This window comes from Panthera pardus, unplaced genomic scaffold (genome assembly GCF_024362965.1).
Source record: "Panthera pardus isolate Hobbes unplaced genomic scaffold, ASM2436296v1 HiC_scaffold_16, whole genome shotgun sequence".
Lineage (NCBI taxonomy): Eukaryota > Metazoa > Chordata > Mammalia > Carnivora > Felidae > Panthera > Panthera pardus.
Window position 1 is genome coordinate 131,554,387 of NW_026526721.1, and position 19,041 is coordinate 131,573,427.

Genomic DNA, 19,041 nt, shown 5'->3' on the forward strand with positions numbered 1-19,041 from the left:
TCATTAGTGAAACTAGAAAACTTCAAAGATCTCACAAAATGTATTTCACATCTTCAACTTTATTTGTAAATCATTTGAAAACTTAGCATTTACTTTCCTTCACTGATAAGTTTCTACCTAATAATTGACTAAAACTGGAGGAGAGTGGGGCAGTATGATAACTTATCTGCTACATTGTAAAATACAAATGTACTTCCTGTTCTTTGAAGGGTGTCGGGAATAGCCCATTTTAGAAAAGATTTCAAATTTGTGGAAATTTTCATGTAAACCTTTAGACTAAAGGAAAGATAGTGTGATCTGCGGTTACAGAAATGTTTTCTTTAATTATTTCTCTGTCGGGGTCATTCCAGATTTCACAAAGGGGACGTCCTCATCACTGCATCAACTGGAATGATGACGGAAGCTGAAGGAGAGAAGTGGGGTCTGGTTCCCACACACGCATATGCTGTTTTGGATATTAGAGAGTTCAAGGTTTTGCTTTACATTTTTTCCTCCTTTCTCTTACTTAATAGTAAGACATTGCAAGGATCCCTGATAGTATAATAGACTTTTGAATACTGACAAGTCAAGGTTTGGATGAAGTTTTAAAAATCATTCTGCCTATGTTCCATTAAATAATTTGACCTCACCATTGGAAATTATGAAATCAAAAGATGGGAAATGTAATGACAAGGACAGATACTGATGACAAACAGACCTGCTGTATGCCTCTTTTTATTCATAAAAGTAAAGGGTTGAGATAAATACACAGCCCTCAAGGTTCCGGGCTATACTCTGGCATTGGGGTCAGTCATAGTGTTAGGCTGTAGAGCATGGTAGATTTCAGTAAGTATTTGTGAAAGGACAGAAAATAAGAGAGTGTCTGTGAATAAGAAACATACCATTGGTTTTGCAAATGTTTCTCTTCCTAGTTGCCCTCACGTATTTCAGACCCTGGCCCTGTGCTCTGGTGTTGGAATGGTTGACTTCATTACTTCTCAGGTTATTGATTAGTTATTTTCAACTGAAAAATAGGTCTGTTCTATGGATTAGAAAATACAAAGATTATTACAGGAGGATTCATTTTCCCTGATGTTATATAGTACCTGAGCTATGCAGTCACTGGAAAGTTTAACTAGCCATGTGTTCCACTTTCCCCTGTTTCAACTTACAGAAGGAAGTAGTTATCAATCAGTAATGACAGTGTTCCACTGTGTATTTATTAGATTGATCTTCTTAGATGACACAGGCAATTATATGCAATTATATGAATTATGAAGGCAATAGGGACCTGCTGCAACATTGTTTTTCAAGTCTTTATAGTCTCAAGGCTTTCTAAATCAGCCACTCTTGTATCCCTAACCATACTGTGTAGAATTATGTATTCCTTTAAAAGCATAACATTTGATGACTTAAAGCAAAAAAATTAAAAATATATGAAATTGAATAAGTTCAGAGCTTTGTGTTTTAGAAATGTGATTTTCCACAAACATCAGTCAAAACATTAGGAATAACAGTTGCTGTTATTTAGTACTATGTGTATGTTATTTTATTGTTAAAACATCCTGATAGGTGATCAATAGTGAGGTAATAGTAAGATAATTAAATTTAGATAATGAAAGTCAATATGGAAGTTTAATCTTGAATTTGAGGAAATTTTCTGGGAAGATTATATCATTTACAAGGCTATTTTTCTGATTGTTCAGAGGAAACTAGACAAATAACATGCTTATGAGAGAAATAGGCATCTGTGGTTTGACCTGAAAACAAAACATTTAAAAATTTGCTGAATGTCAGTAAAGAATTTCAAATAATAGCCTTTTTAAAAAATCAGAAGCATTATTCACATAGTATCAGTTCCACATGGCAGTTATTTCGTAGAGATTAAGGCATTTTAGAGCCTGTGTAGATGGAGTAAACTGTGGCCCCAAGACAGGTTTATTCACTCTGTTCATATGTGTGCTTTATGGTCATATCTTAATTCTGTGCAAATCCCTGATCAAGAGCGGTATTACCCACCTTGAGCAGACATCTCACCTTGTGGAGTTGACCCTACTCTCCTTTTGCTTACATGAACTCTTTGTAGTCAGTGTTGATCTTTATCTAAAGGCTTCTTCATGTGTTAAAATTTTTAGGGGTTTTCTCTAGTATCTTTGATTGGTTATACATTTGGTGAGTTTCCTGGGTTCATCATTTTCATGTTATTTTTGCTGTCTATATTTTGAGATCATTCCTTAGTTCTGACTTGTATTTGAAAATATTTCCAGGGGTGCCTGGGTGGCTCTATCAGTTAAGCGTCCAACTCTTAATCTCGGCTCAGGTCACAATCTCGTGACCTTGAACTTGAGCCTTGCATTGGGCTCTACGCTGACAGCGCGGAGCCTGCTTGAAATTCTCTCTCCCTCTCTCTCTGCCCCTACCCTACTCGTGTTCTCCCTCCTCTCTCTCTCTCTCAAAATAAACTTAAAAAAAAATATTTCCAAAAATATTTCTCTCACTGAGGCATTAATTTCTAGAACCTCTGTTGTGCAGGTAGACCTAATCTTAAACTAAAGCTACTGCCAATCTTCTATCATTTGTGAGTTTCTTCATTAAATAAGATTTTATTAACACTTGTGTGAAAATGTTATCCTTTTTGTCTCTAACCAGCTTGAGTTTTCTAAGATCTTTTCTAAGATCTAAGACTTTAGTCTCAGCAGTCCTTTGGGTCATTTTTTTGGTCTTCCTCCTTAAGGTGATATTCCATAGTCTACCATGAAGATACATCTCGGTCTCAGGCTGCTGTCTCTAAGTGCAGCAAGTCTCACCAAGGGATTTCTGAATCCATCCACGACGTTGCATTTGCTGCCACGTGGAAATAACTTTGAAAATGGGACGTTTCATCATAAACCAGATCCAGATCCTTTTTTAGTCTAACATTTCTTCCCCTATTCAGGGCCTCTGACTTGTAGGCTCTCTTTTCAAACAAAATCTACAGCTGTATCTTAGTGTCCTTGAATGTCAGTGATTGCTCAGACCTGCCCCAGAAAAGCTTAGCAGCAATTTCCTCTCTTTTATATTCCTTTTTAAAGAAGTGTTAGACTTCTGGGGCACTTGTGGCTCCGTTGAACGTCTGACTCTTGATTTCCAGCTTGGGTCATGATCTTATGGTTTACGGGATTGAGCGCTAGGTCCAGCTCTGCACTGGTAGCGCTTGGGTACTGTTTGGGATTCTCGCTCTTCCTCGCTCTGGCCCTCCCCCCACTTGTGCACTCACGCGCTCTCTCTCAAAAACTTAAATGATAGAGTTCTGAAATAAGGCACATTTCCTGTTTATGTAGAACTAGGTTTAATGAAAAAATAGTAGTAAATTAGAGTTAAATATCTGTGTGGCAGGGGCAAGAGTGGACAAGTGGTAAAAAAAAACACTGAGAAAAGGAATTTGAAGATTCCTGAGAGGAATGAGTCTTATGTCTAGAAATCACATCTATCCCAGGCTATGATTTGCCACATTTAAAAATAAGAGATGAATGTGTTTTTCAAAAACGTCCCCCAAACGGTTTATGACTTCATTAGAAAATTAATACGATTTCCTAATTTGACTGCCTGAAATAAGACAAATACTCTTCTGGATTTACAAGCTCTTTGGATTTTCTGAGTCCATGTAATCAGTTCTGTAGACATACCCAGTATTTGTTGAGCACTTACCATAACCTTAACGCTCAGTTTTATAAGCTCAGTGGAGACTTTTGAAAAGGACAATAGTGTTACCATTTCAGGGAGTGTACAGTCTCACTGGGGAGTCAAGGCTGGTACATTTGCACAAGTAGGAAGCAAGATACAATGGGAAATTATTTGTTTTAAACTAAAGTAATACGGAGTGTTAGCACTAAAATGTTTAAGAAAAGGTAGTAATTAATTAAAAGGAGAAGAAAACTGATTGCTAAATATTTTGCATACATTACTTCATTTAATCTTCACAAGAGTGTTCTAGGAAACATTGTAGTTTTTATTTTATGTGTGAATAAACAAATGCTCAGAGAGTAAATGATCCCCACCCAAGGCCCATAAAACTGATAGAGCTGGTGTTCGGTCCCATTTCATTCTGACTCCAAAGTCCATGTTCTTTTCTTCTTCACTGCTTCAGTCTGCACTGACAGAGGGTCAGTGGAGGAAAAAGCTAAGGAGGACCTGACAGGATCTGAAGGGAGGGTGGTCACAAGGGATCAGAAAGGGCCTTCTGGGGAAGGGAGACAGCATGGTAAATCCCTTTCGAGGTAAAACTGAATAAGGATTATTTGTGGGAATTTTGAGAGGAAAGACTAAGTTAGAGCCAAAGATACATGGGGTATGAATACTGGAAAATAAAGTGGGGCCAGAGCAGAGTAGGCTTTGAAAGGATGGGAAAGTCTTGATGCTCTAAGGCAGCACCATGCAAAAGAGCCTCCTACCGTGATGGAAATATTGTGTATCTGGGCTGCGCATTAACCGCTAGCTGCACGTGGTCCTTGAACACTTGGAATGCGGCTTGTGTGACTAAGGAGCTGATTTTTAAATTTTAAAAAATTTTAATTATCACCTGTGGTTAGTGACTACCATACGGACAGCATAGCCCTCAGGAATAGGTAGCCATTTACAGTTGTTGTTTTTTTTTTTAATTTTTTTTTTTTTTAACGTTTTATTTCTTTTTGAGACAGGGAGAGACAGAGCATGAACAGGGGAGGGTCAGAGAGAGGGAGACACAGAATCTGAAACAGGCTCCAGGCTCTGAGCTGTCAGCACAGAGCCCGACGCGGGGCTCGAACTCACGGACCGCGAGATCGTGACCTGAGCTGAAGTCAGCCGCTTAACCGACTGAGCCACCCAGGCGCCCCAGCCGTTTACAGTTTTTGATCAGATGTGTGACCTTGTGAAAGTGTTGATTAAAGAATATTTCAAGTGGATTTGGAAGGAAAAGTGTTCAAATATAATTAATTAAAAATAGGGTAAAACTCTTTTGCCACTTTATCTCTTTTTTATTATTATTTTATTATTCTGCTTTTTTATTAATAGGGGCTGCGATTTATCCAACTGAAAAATCCTTGGAGTCATTTACGTTGGAAAGGAAGATACAGTGAAAATGATGTAAAAAACTGGACCCCAGAGTTACAAAAATATTTAAACTTTGATCCTCGAACAGCTCAGAAAATAGACAATGGTAAGTATCTTTTTAATTTTAATACCATTTGATCTTTAAATAACACGGTTTCATAATATGAAAGGTATTTATTCAAGTCATTTATCATTAAGATATTTTATGGATTAACAGACATCTAATTTTCAGGAATATTTTGGATTTCATGGGATGATCTCTGCCAGTATTATGATGTGATTTATCTGAGTTGGAATCCAGGTCTTTTTAAAGAATCAACATGTATTCACAGGTAACTTTTTTGCACATTTCAGAATATGCTTTATGGTAGTCTCTACTTTTTTCATATATAAGGATTCATTTATGAAGGATTAAGTTATATATATATTATATCATTTATGAAGACCAGCATTCTTTTTGCCATGCCCACAGATGACTGCCACGTGATTATTTTGTTTATGTATTTCTCAGTTATGCCAAAATATTTTTAAACAATAAAACAAAAATCCTGATAACTTAGTTGTATTAGAGACACAAAGCTTTTAAAAATAGTGTTCTACTTTAGCTCAATGAGAAATTAATTACTACTTTCTTTGTTGACTTTATCTTTTAGTACTTGGGATGCTAAGCAAGGACCTGTGAAAGATGCCTATAGCCTGGCTAATAATCCCCAGTACAAACTGGAGGTGCAGTGTCCACAAGGGGGCGCTGCAGTTTGGGTTTTGCTCAGCAGACACATAACAGACAAGGTACTGATCCCTTCCTTATATATCTATCCCATACAGAAACTTTAAAGAATGTAATTAGGCCAATGTGAACAAGATATGTAATTTGATCACCAACCTGTTTCATTTATGTAAGTGGCTTGAAAATAGTGTAGTATTAGGTAAATGTTTTCCTCTAAGGAAATTTATATACTTACAATCTTGTTCAGAAATCATCTTTGAAGAAAAATGGGAGTTTATGCTTTTCAGTGAGGGTTTTGAGGTTGATTATATATGCTTTAGGTCTTAAGAGTATTAACATTAAAATGCTCTGAAGGGAGTTTGGAGATGTTAAATCATTAGGCCTGATTCTGTAAAGGGAAACTACCATAATCTTAATAGCCTTAGTCTTGTTTAATGTATTACTTTATACAGTGTAGTCATCCTTGAAATGAATTTAATTCAGAAAACATTTTTTATAGCACTAAGTAGCTTAAATGCTCTTAAAATTTGAATTTTCTTCCCACTTAAGAGCATTGTGAGCCCGTTTTCCTAACTACATTGGATTCTTTGTACTTTTAGGATGATTTCGCCAATAATCGAGAATTTATCACAATGGTTGTATACAAGACTGATGGGAAAAAAGTTTATTACCCAGGTATGTTTGGTAGACAAACATTCAGACAAACAACTGAAATTTTATTTACCTGATTAAATTTAAAATGATACGCTTTACGTAGATAATATGCGGAAATAATAATGCTGATAGACTAACAAAAACCACTCATACAGACGAGGTGGTATTTATACTACTTTTGTGTTTTGTTTTGATGTGTTTTTAATTTAGAGACCTCAGGAATTTGGGATTCCTATATTATATGTTGCTGTCAGAGTTTTATTTCTAAAACTAATATCTTTTTCTCTGATCAAAAATTCTGTGGTTTTTCCCTGAACTCCTGGATAAAATCTAAGCTCTTTGGCATGGTTTATAAGCCTTTTGATATTCTGACCTTAACCTTCCTGTCACCTTTTATGTCATGCCGCAGCTTTTCACAGTACCCTCAGTGAGGTACTGGCTACTCCTGAACATACCATGCCCTTGTTTCCCCTCTTTTCATACAGTTTCTTCTCCTAAGGATCTCTCTCCTCCGTGTCCTCTACCCATTTTTTTTCCTTTTACCCTAGTTTGTGTAATGAACATGGTTAATATCCAGCTTATATGTTACTTCTCTGTGATAACCTTTCTGCCAGGCAAAGTGAATCTTTCCCTCTGCAGGACTCCTGAAGCATTTAACATGCTGTATTGAAACCACTTTGCTTTCACATTTAAAAAAAGTTTATCACATATTAAATGATAGGAACTGTTAGTTTATGTTCTTGTTGGAGAAACAGATAATAAGAAAAATACCAGATAGTGATATGTGTGTAAAGAAATAAATGGGGTCATGTGTTAGTGACTGGTTGGTTGCTTTGGTTAGGTGGCCATGGAGGGCCTCTTTGGGAAAGGATAAGAGGAACCCTAAATGACAAAAGGAATCAGTCATGTAAAGAAATCGAGGGAAAAGCATTACAGGCAGAGGGAAGAACAAATACAAGGACTCTGAAATGAGAAAAAGAAACAGAAAAAAGACCAGTAGGCCAAGGGTGGTGTGATATCAAGAAGTCAAAAAGATATGCAGGCTCAGATCACATGATGTTCTGTAAGCCACAAGGATTTGGATTTCATTCTCAGTGTGTTGGGAAATCTTTGGAGGGCCTTGATCAGGAAAATGACTTGATAGAAACTTTTTTTTAAAGAACATTCTTTGTAGAATATATTGGAGGGGGCAAAAAAAATAGAAGCAGAGAAACAAATTACATGATTTTGTATGAGAAATAATGGTGGTTTGAACTTAGTAGAGAAAGAGTGGACAGATTTGGGTTTCAGTAGGATTATCAGGACTTGAGTTGATGTAAGGGGCAAAGAGGAATCAAGACTGATTCCTGTTTTTTGGCTTAATTCATAAAAAGCTGCTGTAACATTTACTGAGATGGGTAAGAGTTGGTGGGGGTGGGGAGGGACCAGTTTTGTTGTGGAGTAAAATCAAAAGTAAATTTTGTGGTTTTGTTACATTTAAGATATCTATTAGATATGCAAGTGTATAAACTAAGTAAGCAATTGGATTTGGGGGAAGAGTTCTGGGATAAAGTCCTGCCATTTGAAGACAGGACTGTATACACTACCAATGGAGAGAGTTGTAGGTACAGAGATGAACACTCGGAACCTGACCCTGGGATTCAAACATCTTAAAGTTGAGCAGAGGAAGGTTACTGCAAAAAATTAGAACAAAATACCTTATGAAATAGAATAAGGTTTCACATGACCCAAGGAGAGAGAATATTTCATGAGGGAAAGAATGAGCAACTGCATCTGTTGCTATTTTAGAGGTCAGGAAATTTAGGTTAGAGAAGAAACAAATGGACATAGCATCTTGGCAGTCATTGTTGACCTTAACAAGAACAGAGTTGGTGGATAGGTGGACTTATAAGCCCAGTTAGAAGTGAATTGAGGAGAGGCTGGGAGGTAAGGAAGCAATTATTGACAGTTCTTTTAAAAAGGGCAAAGAAATGGGCATTACTGGGGGAGATGAGATGGAAAGTGGTTTTGTTAAGTCTTAATTTAATCAGAGGAAAATGATACTCGTACCCATTACCCTGTGAAGGTCATGAGGCAGGCACTGATTCCTATCAGTCAATATCCCTAGATATCCTGGAATGGACAAGACAGTATGTCTAAGAATTAAAGTTAAACTAGCCAGATTTTCTATTCATATGTTGGCCACTATACAACCAAAAAAACAAATACTGTGGCTATATATTCTTAGCATTAAGATGTTTATATATAGGCTTTCGACTTTCAAAAATATTTTTGTTACTCTTTTTATTTGGATTCTTTTTGTTTTTTTTAAAACAATGCTCCCTCTTACATATAATGATACTGCCTTTTCAGAAAAGAGTACTTTCTGGTTTATAATTTTATTTTCATCACAACACGCTGAAGAAAATTTTTAAAATACTCTCAAATTGTTTCTCATTTCACAGAAGAGTAAACTGAGACATAGAAAGGTTAAAAACCTTGTCCAAGATCACAGATAGGCCCTTTTTCTCTTCACACTAGATCACACCACTGTGAGCATTAGAGACTTTGCCTGTTACAGATAGATAGTAAAATGTTAGTTATTTCAATAGATTACATTATAAATATTCAGTGTTCCTAAATAAGCTAAGTGATATAGCATTGATTTTAAATGACATGTAGTAATTGACATGCATGAAATGATTTTATTGCATTGGCCCTGATTGAGGAGACATCAGAGAATATATTGGGTAACATTGTTTGTAATAGAAAAATACTGTAAATAATCTGTCAGACTGAATAACTAGATGGGGGTATAAATAAGTTATTCATATAATGGAATATCATGCAGGCAGTTTTAAAAGGAATAAACCGTATCTGTGTAGAACAATATGAATCTTAAAAACATGTTGAGTGCAAAATGAAAGCTTAAAATAAGACCTATGCTGTCCTTTTTTTAGATATATGCCCACAGAAATAACATTCACTCATTCATTCATTTTTAGGGATGTGTGTGTGTTAGTGTCTGAAAAGCCCACTAAATCCATCAGAGTGGAACAGAATAGGACTAAGGGTGGTGTTTAAAAGGGACTTTGTTTTATAAAGAATCTAGTATGACAAAAAGTGTTATTCAGTTATGAATGGTGGGGAATATATCTGTTGGTGGGAAGTATATTTTTATATAGTTCTTCGCATCTTAAAACATTTCCTCAAAACAAAACAAAGCAAAGCCAATCTTGACTTTAAAATCCCGTTAGAGAAAAATGCTACATAAGGTTTACTAGGGATTATTTTATACCTCATTGAATGTATTCCAAAAGATTCCTTTTACTTACTAGAAATTATTTAAAGTTTTAAAGTGTTTAATTACAAAGTTTTAAGTTGAAATTTAAATTCTCTAGTAGCATTATATTTTAAAGATTGAATCAGTTGGGGGGGGGGGTCCATCCATTTAATTTTTTTCCTATCATGAATTATAAAACTTAAATTTAAAAACTACAGAAACTAAAGCATAAACCTACTTTTCTGTAGGTGACCCACCTCCATATATTGATGGCATTCGAATTAACAGCCCTCATTATTTGACTAAGATAAAGCTGACCACGCCTGGGACCCATACCTTTACATTAGTGGTTTCTCAGTATGAAAAACAGAATACAATCCATTACACTGTCCGGGTGAGTAAACCAACATACAGTGACAGAACACGATAATATAAGGTACATAATATGCTTGGCTTCATAAGTGGGATTAGCTATAGAAGAAGTTTATATCTGAAAATTGATTGTCCTCTATAAATTTGTGTGTTTATCTGTATATCAGTTCAGTATTAAATTATGCTTCCTGCAGAAAGTAATGCTTTTGAAAAGTAATGTTTTTATTTTGAGTGAACATTTTAGTTTTCAGAATAATAATTTAGTCCTAAGGTAATGTGGTATGTTGGACTAATAAGTTCTATTTCAGATCAAGCTGTTAAAAACTTCTTTAACCTCTATAATACTTTCATTGAGTTAAAAAACACAACTTTGAACTTAGTGAAAGGAAATCAATTGCTTATAAACATACTGTTCTCATGTAGCTGGGAAGGTTATTTTAATTTTGTTCTGCATAGGCTGTTTTCCCATACATCAGTAAGGGAGCTCAATTTGAATAGATTTTTATAGAGACATTGGGGAACTGCTTCTACCCCTTTATTCTTCAGATGCAGAAACTGAGGCCTAGCGAAATTGTCCTGAGTCAAACACACAGAAAGCCAGGACAAGAACCCCAGCTGTTCAGTTCCCAGTTCATTAAACCGGACTTGATAACTAGGCTGTGTACAGAATCATGGCTTTTATGTATGCCAACTAAGTTTTCAGTCTTCCAATATATTCTTTTATCACTTTGGTATTTTTATAAGTATACACTATCAGTACAATAAACTTTTTTATTTTTTTCAATCACTTTTTTTTTTTAATCTAGGTATATTCAGCCTGCAGCTTTACTTTTTCAAAGATTCCTTCACCGTACACCTTATCAAAACAGGTAAGAGAATTCTTTCTCTGGGTCATAATCTCAGAAAAATCTTAGAATTCCCTTGCCTTTTTCTCCTTTTCTCACTTTATCTTTCACATTTAACAATTAAACATTCTGGGCTTGACAGTAACACAAGGGAAATGTAAGTAGCCTGCAGTCTGGGTTGGAATACGAGATCTTCAGTGAACAACATTCAGTGATTCTGTGGGAAGAACTAAAGTTCAAAGAAAGAAGATTATGTAGACTTTGGTCATTAGGGAAGGGTTCATCATGTAGACAAACCTTTAAAGTAGAATTTGAGACGACTACTACTGCAAAAAAAAATTTGGTTTTGCAGGGTGTGCTAGATGTGTAGCAGAAGATTCGAGGGAGAATTCGTGGCTCCCTTGTCAAATGTTAATTGACCATACATTTTTGGGATTGTTTTGATAACTGTAGCTTTATAGCATAGCTTGAAAGCAGAAAGTTTGATATCTCCTGCTTTTTCTTCCTTGGGATTTCTTTGGCAATTCAGGGTCTTTTGTGGTTTCATGTAAATTTTAGGAGTGTTTTTTTTTACTTGTCATTAGAGTCCTGATAGGGATTGCATTGAATTTATCGATGGCTTTTGGTGGTGTTGACATTTTAACAATATTCTTTCAGTTCATGAACATAGAATACCTTTCCATTTATTGTGTCATCTTCAATTTCTTTTATTAGAATATAGTAGTTTTCAGATGAGAGATCTTTCACCTCCTTAAATTTATTCCTAGGGATCTTATTGTTTTTGATGTTACTGTAAATGGGATCAGTTTCTTTTTCAGAAAATTTGTTAACAGAAATGTTACTGATCTTCTGTATGTTAATTTTGTATCCCGCAGCTTTACTGAATTTGTTGATTAAATCTGACAGGTTTTTGGTTGAGTCTTTAGGGTTTTCTATATATAAAATGTCATGTGCAAAGAGAGACAATTTTACTTCTTCCCTCCAATTCTAATACATTTTCTTTTTCTTGCTTGATTGCTCTAGCTAGGACTTCCAGAATTATGTTGAATAGCAGTGGTGAGAGTGAACATCCTTGTCTTGTTCTCCTGATCTTAAAGGAGAAGTTTTCAGTTTTTCACCATAGAGTATATGTTAATTGTGAGCTTGTCATATATGGCCTTTATTATGTTGAGATATGTTCCATCCATGGCTCATTTCTTAGAGAAGAGTTTATATCATGAACAGATACTGAATTTTCTCAAATGCTTTTTCTGCATCTGTTGAGATGATTAGAAGATTGTTTTCTTTTGTTCTATCTTTTATTGATGTATCACATTGACTGATTAGCATATGCTGAACCATCCTTGCATCCCTGGGAATAAATCCCACGTAATTGTGGTGAATGATCGTTTTAATGTGCAGTGGAATTCAATTTGCTAAATATTTTGTTGAAAACATTTATATCTGTGGGCGCCTGGATGTCTCAGTGGAGCATCCAACTCTTAATCTCGGCTCAAGTCATGATCTCACTGGTTCATGAGTTCGAGCCCCATCTCAGGCTCTGTGCTGGCAGCATGGGGCCTGCTTTGGATTCTCTCTTTCTCCCTCTCTGTCTGTGCCTCCCCTATTTGTTCTCCTTCAAAATTAATAAACTTAAAAAAAAAAAAGAAAATGTTTATATCTGTATTCATCAGGGATATATTGGCCTATAGATTTCTTTTTTTTTTTGAGAGAAAGAGAGAGAAGAGAGAGATAGCACATGAGCAGGGGAGGGGCAGAGACACACACACACACACAAACATACAGAATCCAAAGTAGGCTTCAGGCTCTGAGCCATCAGCACAGAGCCCCACACGGGGCTCGAACTCCTGAGCCATGAGATCATGGCCTGAGCCCAAGTCAGACGTTCAACTGACTGAGCCACCCAGGCGCCCCAGGCCTGTAGATTTCTTTTCCAGTAGTGTCCTTTTCTGTTGTTGGTATCCCGATAATGCTGGCCTTGTAAAATGAGTTTGGGAGCGCTCTTCGATTTTTTTGGAAGAGCTTGAGAAGCATTGGTGTTAATTCTTTTTTACATGTTTGGTAAAATTCACCCGTGAAGTCATCTAGTCCTGGGTTTTTTTTCATCAGGAGATCTTCAGATTACAGATTGTCTCCTTACTAGTAGTTGGTCTATTCAGATTTTCCATTTCTTCTAGGTTGTCTAGTTTGTTAGCATATAGGTGTCCTGTTATGAGCCTTTGAATTTCTATGTTACCAGTTGCAGTGTAGCCTTTTTCATTTATAATTTTATTGACTTGGGTCCTTTTTCTTGCTTAGTCTAAGGGTTTGTTAGTTTTATCTTTTCAAGGAACCAACTCTGTTCATCTTTTTTTTTTTTTTTCCTGTTTTCTATTTCATTTATTTCTGCTCTGATCTTTATTATTTCCTTCTGCTAACTTTGGGCTCAGCTTGTTCTTTTTCTGGTTCCTTAAGGCATAGAGTAAGGTTATTTGGGATTTTCCTTGCTTCTTTTTTCTGTTGCTGTTTATATATTTATTTTGAGAGAGAGGGAAAGTGCATGAGTTCAGTAGCAGCAGAGAGGGAATCCCAAGCAGGTTCTTTGCTGTCAGTGCAGAGCCTGATGTGGGGCTTGATCCCGCTAACAGATCACAACCCTAGCCAAAATCAAGAGTCAGGTGCTTAACTGACTGAGCTACCCAGGTGCCCCATTCTGTGTCCTTTTATTGGGAATTTTAATGCTTATGTTTACATTAATGATAGGTAAGGACTTACTGTTGCCATTTTATTGTTTTCTGGTTGTTTTATAGATCCATTCTTTCTTGTTTCTTATCCTGTTGTCTTTTTGTGTGTGTTTTGAAGTCTTTTGGTATAAAATAAGTATGCTCTGACTTTATTGGGTTCTTTTGTGTAATTACTACAGGATTTTTCCTTACTATTACCATGAGGCATACATAAAGTGTATTAAACTTATAATACTTTATTTTAAACTGATAATAACTTAATGACCTCAGTGGAATTCATGTTTTATACTTTTACTTCTCTTCCTCTTCACATTTTAGGTTATTGCTGTTACAGTTTACATGTTTTTAATATTGCATAACTAATAACAGATTATTGTAGTTATTATTTTTACTACATTCAGGGTTTTTTAACTTTTAAACTGCAGTGCTAAGTGAATTATGCATCAACTATTACCATATTCCAGACTCTAACTATGACTATATATTTACTATTACCAGTGAGATTTACACTATCTTTTTATGTTTTTATGATATTAATTAGCATTCTTTTACTTCCACTTAATGAACTCCCTTTAGCATTTCTTATAAGGCAGATCTAGGGGTAATGAACTCCCCCAGCTTTTGTTTAGGAAACCCTTTTATCCCTCCATTTCTAAAGGATAGCTTCACCAGGTATACAATTCTTGGTTGATTGCTACCTTCTTTTAGTATTTGAAATATGTCATCCTGTTCTGTCCTAGCCTGAAAAAGTATCTGTTGAGAAATATGCTAATAATCTTATAGGAAGTCCTTGTACGTAATCTCTCTTTTCGTTTGCTGCTCTTAAAACTGTCTTTGACTTTTGACAGTTTTAATAATGTGTTTGGTGTAGCCCAGTTTGGGTTTAGCTGTCGAATCCTTGGGCCTCATGGACCTGGATATTCCTCTCTCTCCCCAGGGTTTGGGAAAGGTTTGCTCTAAATATACTTTCTCTGCCTTTCTCTCTCTTCTCTTTCTAGAATTTGTGTAATGAAAATATTGTTTCTTTTCATTGTGTCCTATAATTCCTATAGGCTTTCTTCACTCTTTTTCATTCTTTTTTTGTTTTGTTCTTCTGGGTAGTTTTCGATGTCCTGTGCTCCAGATCGTTGATTCTTTCTTCAGCACTATTGAGTCTACCTTTAAAACTCTCTATTGATTTCTTCAATTATTGTATATTTCAACTCTAGGATTTGTTTGGGTGTTTTTTTTTTGGTTTTTTTTTGGATGATTGCTATTTCCTTATCAAACTTGTTTTGTTCATTCATTGTTTTCTTAATTTTGTTTTCTTATAGTTCATTAAACATCCTTAAAGATTATTCTCCATTCTTTGACAATTCATAGATTTCCATTTTCTTAGGGTTATTGGAGAATTATTAGTTTTTTTAGTGATGTCATATTTACCTGCATTTTTGTGATCCTTGGTTTCTTAATGTTTGTGAATTTTCGCATTTGAGTAATCAGGCTCCTCTAGAAGACTTTACAGCTTTGTTTGGGCAAGAACAGTTTTCCACCAGTTAGTTTAGTTTGGGTTTCTGGGTGTGTCTGTTGGTATTGGCCTTGGGCAGATTGGGGCCTGCTATGATTGCCTGTTTTTGGGCAAGGCAGCTGTTAGAACTCTGAGGACAGGGAGGGTGGTTGTGCTACTAGCTGAGAACAGTTGGGTAGGACTGCTGGCTTGGTCCCTACCCAAATGAGGCTGTGGATCTGGCTTCACAGCTGCTTACATTCTCTGGTCAGGCTTACGTACTACTTGGGACTACTATAGTCAGTAGTAGATTGTAATAGCAGTGAATTAGTTTCCCTGCTTTGGCTGGGCAACAGGACAGGACCCAGGCATTGTGCAGTTCATCGTGCGGGGACCCAAATCAGGCCAGAATGTGCACTGAATTTCCTAGTCCGGAGAGGCCACCAGTGTTGCTCTGCAGACAGGGCAAGCCACAAGCTGTGCTTTGCTCGAGTGCCACTGTGAGCAGGCGTGTTGGGTTTGGCGGCTTCCCATGCGCTCTGGTTAGATTCCTTAGACAGCCTGAAGGTTGTATTCCGTGATGAACGGGGCTACAAATTCCTCGCCTGGTGGGCTCAGCAGGAGATGCAGCTCTTTGTCGTCTTAACACAAGCCCACCTATACACCACGTTCCATAACCAAATCAGGCCACAGGCTTCGCTCTGAAAACTATCAGTTCTGCCTACCACTTGGCTAAAGCGCCACTAGAGCGCACAGCATCCAGTAGTTGTCACCAGCCCTTCTGATCAGATTGGGCTGGAAGGCACTCTACAGTAGTTGGAGCTGTGATTCAGCTCCTTGGGTGGGTATGGGCAAACCAGGCTCTAGGGCTGGCAAAACTCGTTCGAGTGTCCAGATCAGGCAGATCTGCACCCCGCCAAGTTCCCTGGTCAGAGTGTACCCTGGACTTGGTTCTGCATGAGCCGATTACTACTTGGACACCGCAGGTATGAATTCAGTCTGCCAAGGTCCATGCGCTGGTTGTTGCGAGCTCCAACCCCTCCGCTGCCGCAGATTGCCCTGCAGTCCTCATGGTGGAAGGTCAGAGTAATTCATAATGCTGGGGGATGCTGGTTGGCCACTGGAGTAATCGGACTCAGGGGAGACCTGTCCACATGGTGCGGTGCTGGCCTAGAGACAGTGGGGTCCACAAGTATTATTTCTCTTCGCCTTCTAAGGCAGTTTGTCCTGGTCTCTGTGGTGCACGGAGGTCCTTCAGCCTCACCCCCATGTTTAGGATTCTCTCAGTGGTGTCCTATTCTTGAATAGCTGTTTGTTGTCCTTATGAGTGGGAGCAAAGGAGGAGGAACCTTTGTTGCCATCTTGGTGACCTCATTCCCTTTCTAAAGTCTTTAAAGTAGAATTAGAGAATGAGAAGTTTTATTAATACAAAAACTTTGTTTTATTAGATTAATGGAAAGTGGAGTGGTCAGAGTGCTGGAGGATGTGGAAATTTCCAGGAAACTCACAAAAATAACCCCATCTACCAGTTCCATATAGAAAAGACTGGGCCATTACTGATTGAGCTAAGAGGACCAAGGTTTGTGATTAACGTTCTTAACTTAATATCTTCTTAAAAATGAGTTTAGTGGAACACAGTAGGGTTTTGAAACAGACTTATGCATATACATGCACTTGATTAATGAAAAAGATGGCATTGCAGAGGAGTGGGGGAAGGATGGTCTGTTGAGTAAATGTGCTGAAATAATTGAGTATCCGTGTGCCAAAAAGGTCATTAGACAGCTTTCTCACATCAAATCTATGTTAATGACTACAGGACAAAGATTTATAAGTATGCTACATTAGTAAAAAAGAAAAAAAAAATCAAGTTTAAAAAAAATAAGAACTCAAATAGGCATGACGTAAGAGGAACAGTCCCAAATGGCTAATAAACCATTATAAGAACCAACCATTTGTAACAACCCACGTGTTCATCATGGCATTGAAGATTATAGAATAGTCCTAGAGTCCTGCATGACAATGAAAATAAATTACAACTACCCAGAATAAGATGGAGAAGTCTTAAAAACAATGCTGAGCAGAAGCCACACATAACAAAACGTCAGCTGTGTGATTCCACTTCTGTGAAGTCAGGCAAAACTAAACTATTATCTAAAGATGCACACTTAGGTTATCAAACTGTATAAAAGCAAGAAAGGAGGAGGTTGGAGATTGGGTGAGATAGGTGAAGGGGATTCAGAGGCACAAACTTCCAGTTATAAAATAAGTCAGAAGGATGAAAAGTACAACATAGAGAATACGGTCAATAATATTGTTATGTGGTGACTACAGTTACCCTGGTGAGCATGACGCAGAGAACTGTCTTGTATTCCTGAAATTGATATGTCAACCAAACTTTTTTTTAAAAAAGCAAGGAAGTGTTAAATGTTTGCTTTATGGGGACGGGATTTGTAAGGAAAGGAGCGTACAGGGACTTCTGTGGTGCAGAGAGGGTTGTATTGATTTAGGTAGTGGCAACCCGTGTGTGTATTCATTTATAGGTTATTTAGGTTATTCTGTGTACGTTGTGTTTTTTCTTTTAATTTTTTTTTTTTAATGTTTATTTTGGAGACAGAGAGAGACAGAGCATGAACGGGGGAGGGGCAGAGAGAGAGGGAGACACAGAATTGGAAGCAGGCTCTGAGCCATCAGCCCAGAGCCTGACGCAGGGCTCTAACTCAGACCACGAGATGGTGGCCTGAGCTGAAGTCGGACGCTTAACCGACTGAGCCTCCCAGGCGCCCCTGTTTTTTCAACTTAAAAAGGTTTAAAGCACACAGAATAAGAATAGTACATATTTCTAAATAAAACAATTTTTGCCTTTTTTACAAACTACTTCAAAAACTCAATCCTTTCGATGTGGTCAAGCTATTTTTCTACAGTTTGATAGGTGAAATAATGTATTTAGTTGCCCTTTTGTATTTGTCAATAGAGTAAAAGTGTTTGACAGTGTGCATTTTTTCCTTTGCCTATTCACGTCTTTTGCCCATTTTTTCTCTTGGAATTGTCATGTTTTTCTTAATTGTAAGCATGAATAAGGATCTTTGGCACATATTTGCAACAAATATTTTTCCCAGATTGTGTTTTGTTTTGTTTTTTTTGCATAGAGAAAAATTTCCATTTTAAAGTAATCAGACCTGTCTTTTCTGGTTTATTTTGCTATGGGCAGGAAATCTCACCCCAATAGCAAATTTTTACATTTTTCTAGTTCTTTTATGGTTTACTGTTAACATCCACATAGAATGTATATTTGGTGTGAATACAATTTGACAGGGTTTTTTTTCCCTAAATTTGTCACTTCATCACCATCTCAATCCTGTCTTTACTGATTTAGCATGTCATGTTTACTATATGCTTATTACTTTTGTAAATTTAGGTTTTATTTCAGGGCTTTCCCTCTCCTTCCACTTTTTCTGCATACAAAGACAGTATTTTACCACTGAAATTCCACAGTATTCTCTTGAGAGCCTGTGGTAAAAACAGTTTCTTCTAAAGTAAGTTTAATATTAATCTCCATACCTTCAATTTAAAAATATAAATGGTATTTTGTATAATTAAGAGTAAAAATAGTATGCATTTCAGAGTGTTGCCTGCTCCTAAAGCTTTAGAAAGCATATGCTTGATTTAGTAGTATATCTGTACTTTATTTTTAGGTATGTGTTTGATACTACTTAATAACAGTAATTGGTTTTTGTTGTTGTTGGCAGGCAATATAGTGTTGGATTTGAGGTTGTAACAGTTTCCATGGTGGGAGACCCTGGTCCCCATGGCTTTCAGAGGAAATCTAGTGGTGACTATAGGTAATGTCGGCATTTTGATTGCATCTAATTTGTACTTTACTTTCTGTGGCTTCATCTTCTGTAAACTTTGTTCTCATTTTCCTT

The 19,041-nt window shown here is 36.8% G+C and overlaps 1 protein-coding gene across 2 annotated transcripts in view; it reads left to right on the plus strand.

The window, feature by feature from the left end:
* Positions 1-19,041, plus strand: part of CAPN7 (calpain 7) — a 42,135-nt gene that overhangs the window by 21,999 nt on the left and 1,095 nt on the right. Inside the window, exons 12-20 of one of the 2 annotated variants that reach the window (XM_019436135.2) lie at positions 351-471; positions 5,011-5,155; positions 5,282-5,381; positions 5,703-5,838; positions 6,376-6,451; positions 9,941-10,086; positions 10,871-10,933; positions 16,567-16,697; positions 18,865-18,957. In XM_019436135.2, coding sequence (XP_019291680.1) covers positions 351-471; positions 5,011-5,155; positions 5,282-5,381; positions 5,703-5,838; positions 6,376-6,451; positions 9,941-10,086; positions 10,871-10,933; positions 16,567-16,697; positions 18,865-18,957 — 1,011 coding nt within the window. The remainder of the gene's footprint in view (positions 1-350; positions 472-5,010; positions 5,156-5,281; positions 5,382-5,702; positions 5,839-6,375; positions 6,452-9,940; positions 10,087-10,870; positions 10,934-16,566; positions 16,698-18,864; positions 18,958-19,041) is intronic. The other variant, XM_053903821.1, reaches the window with a different exon arrangement.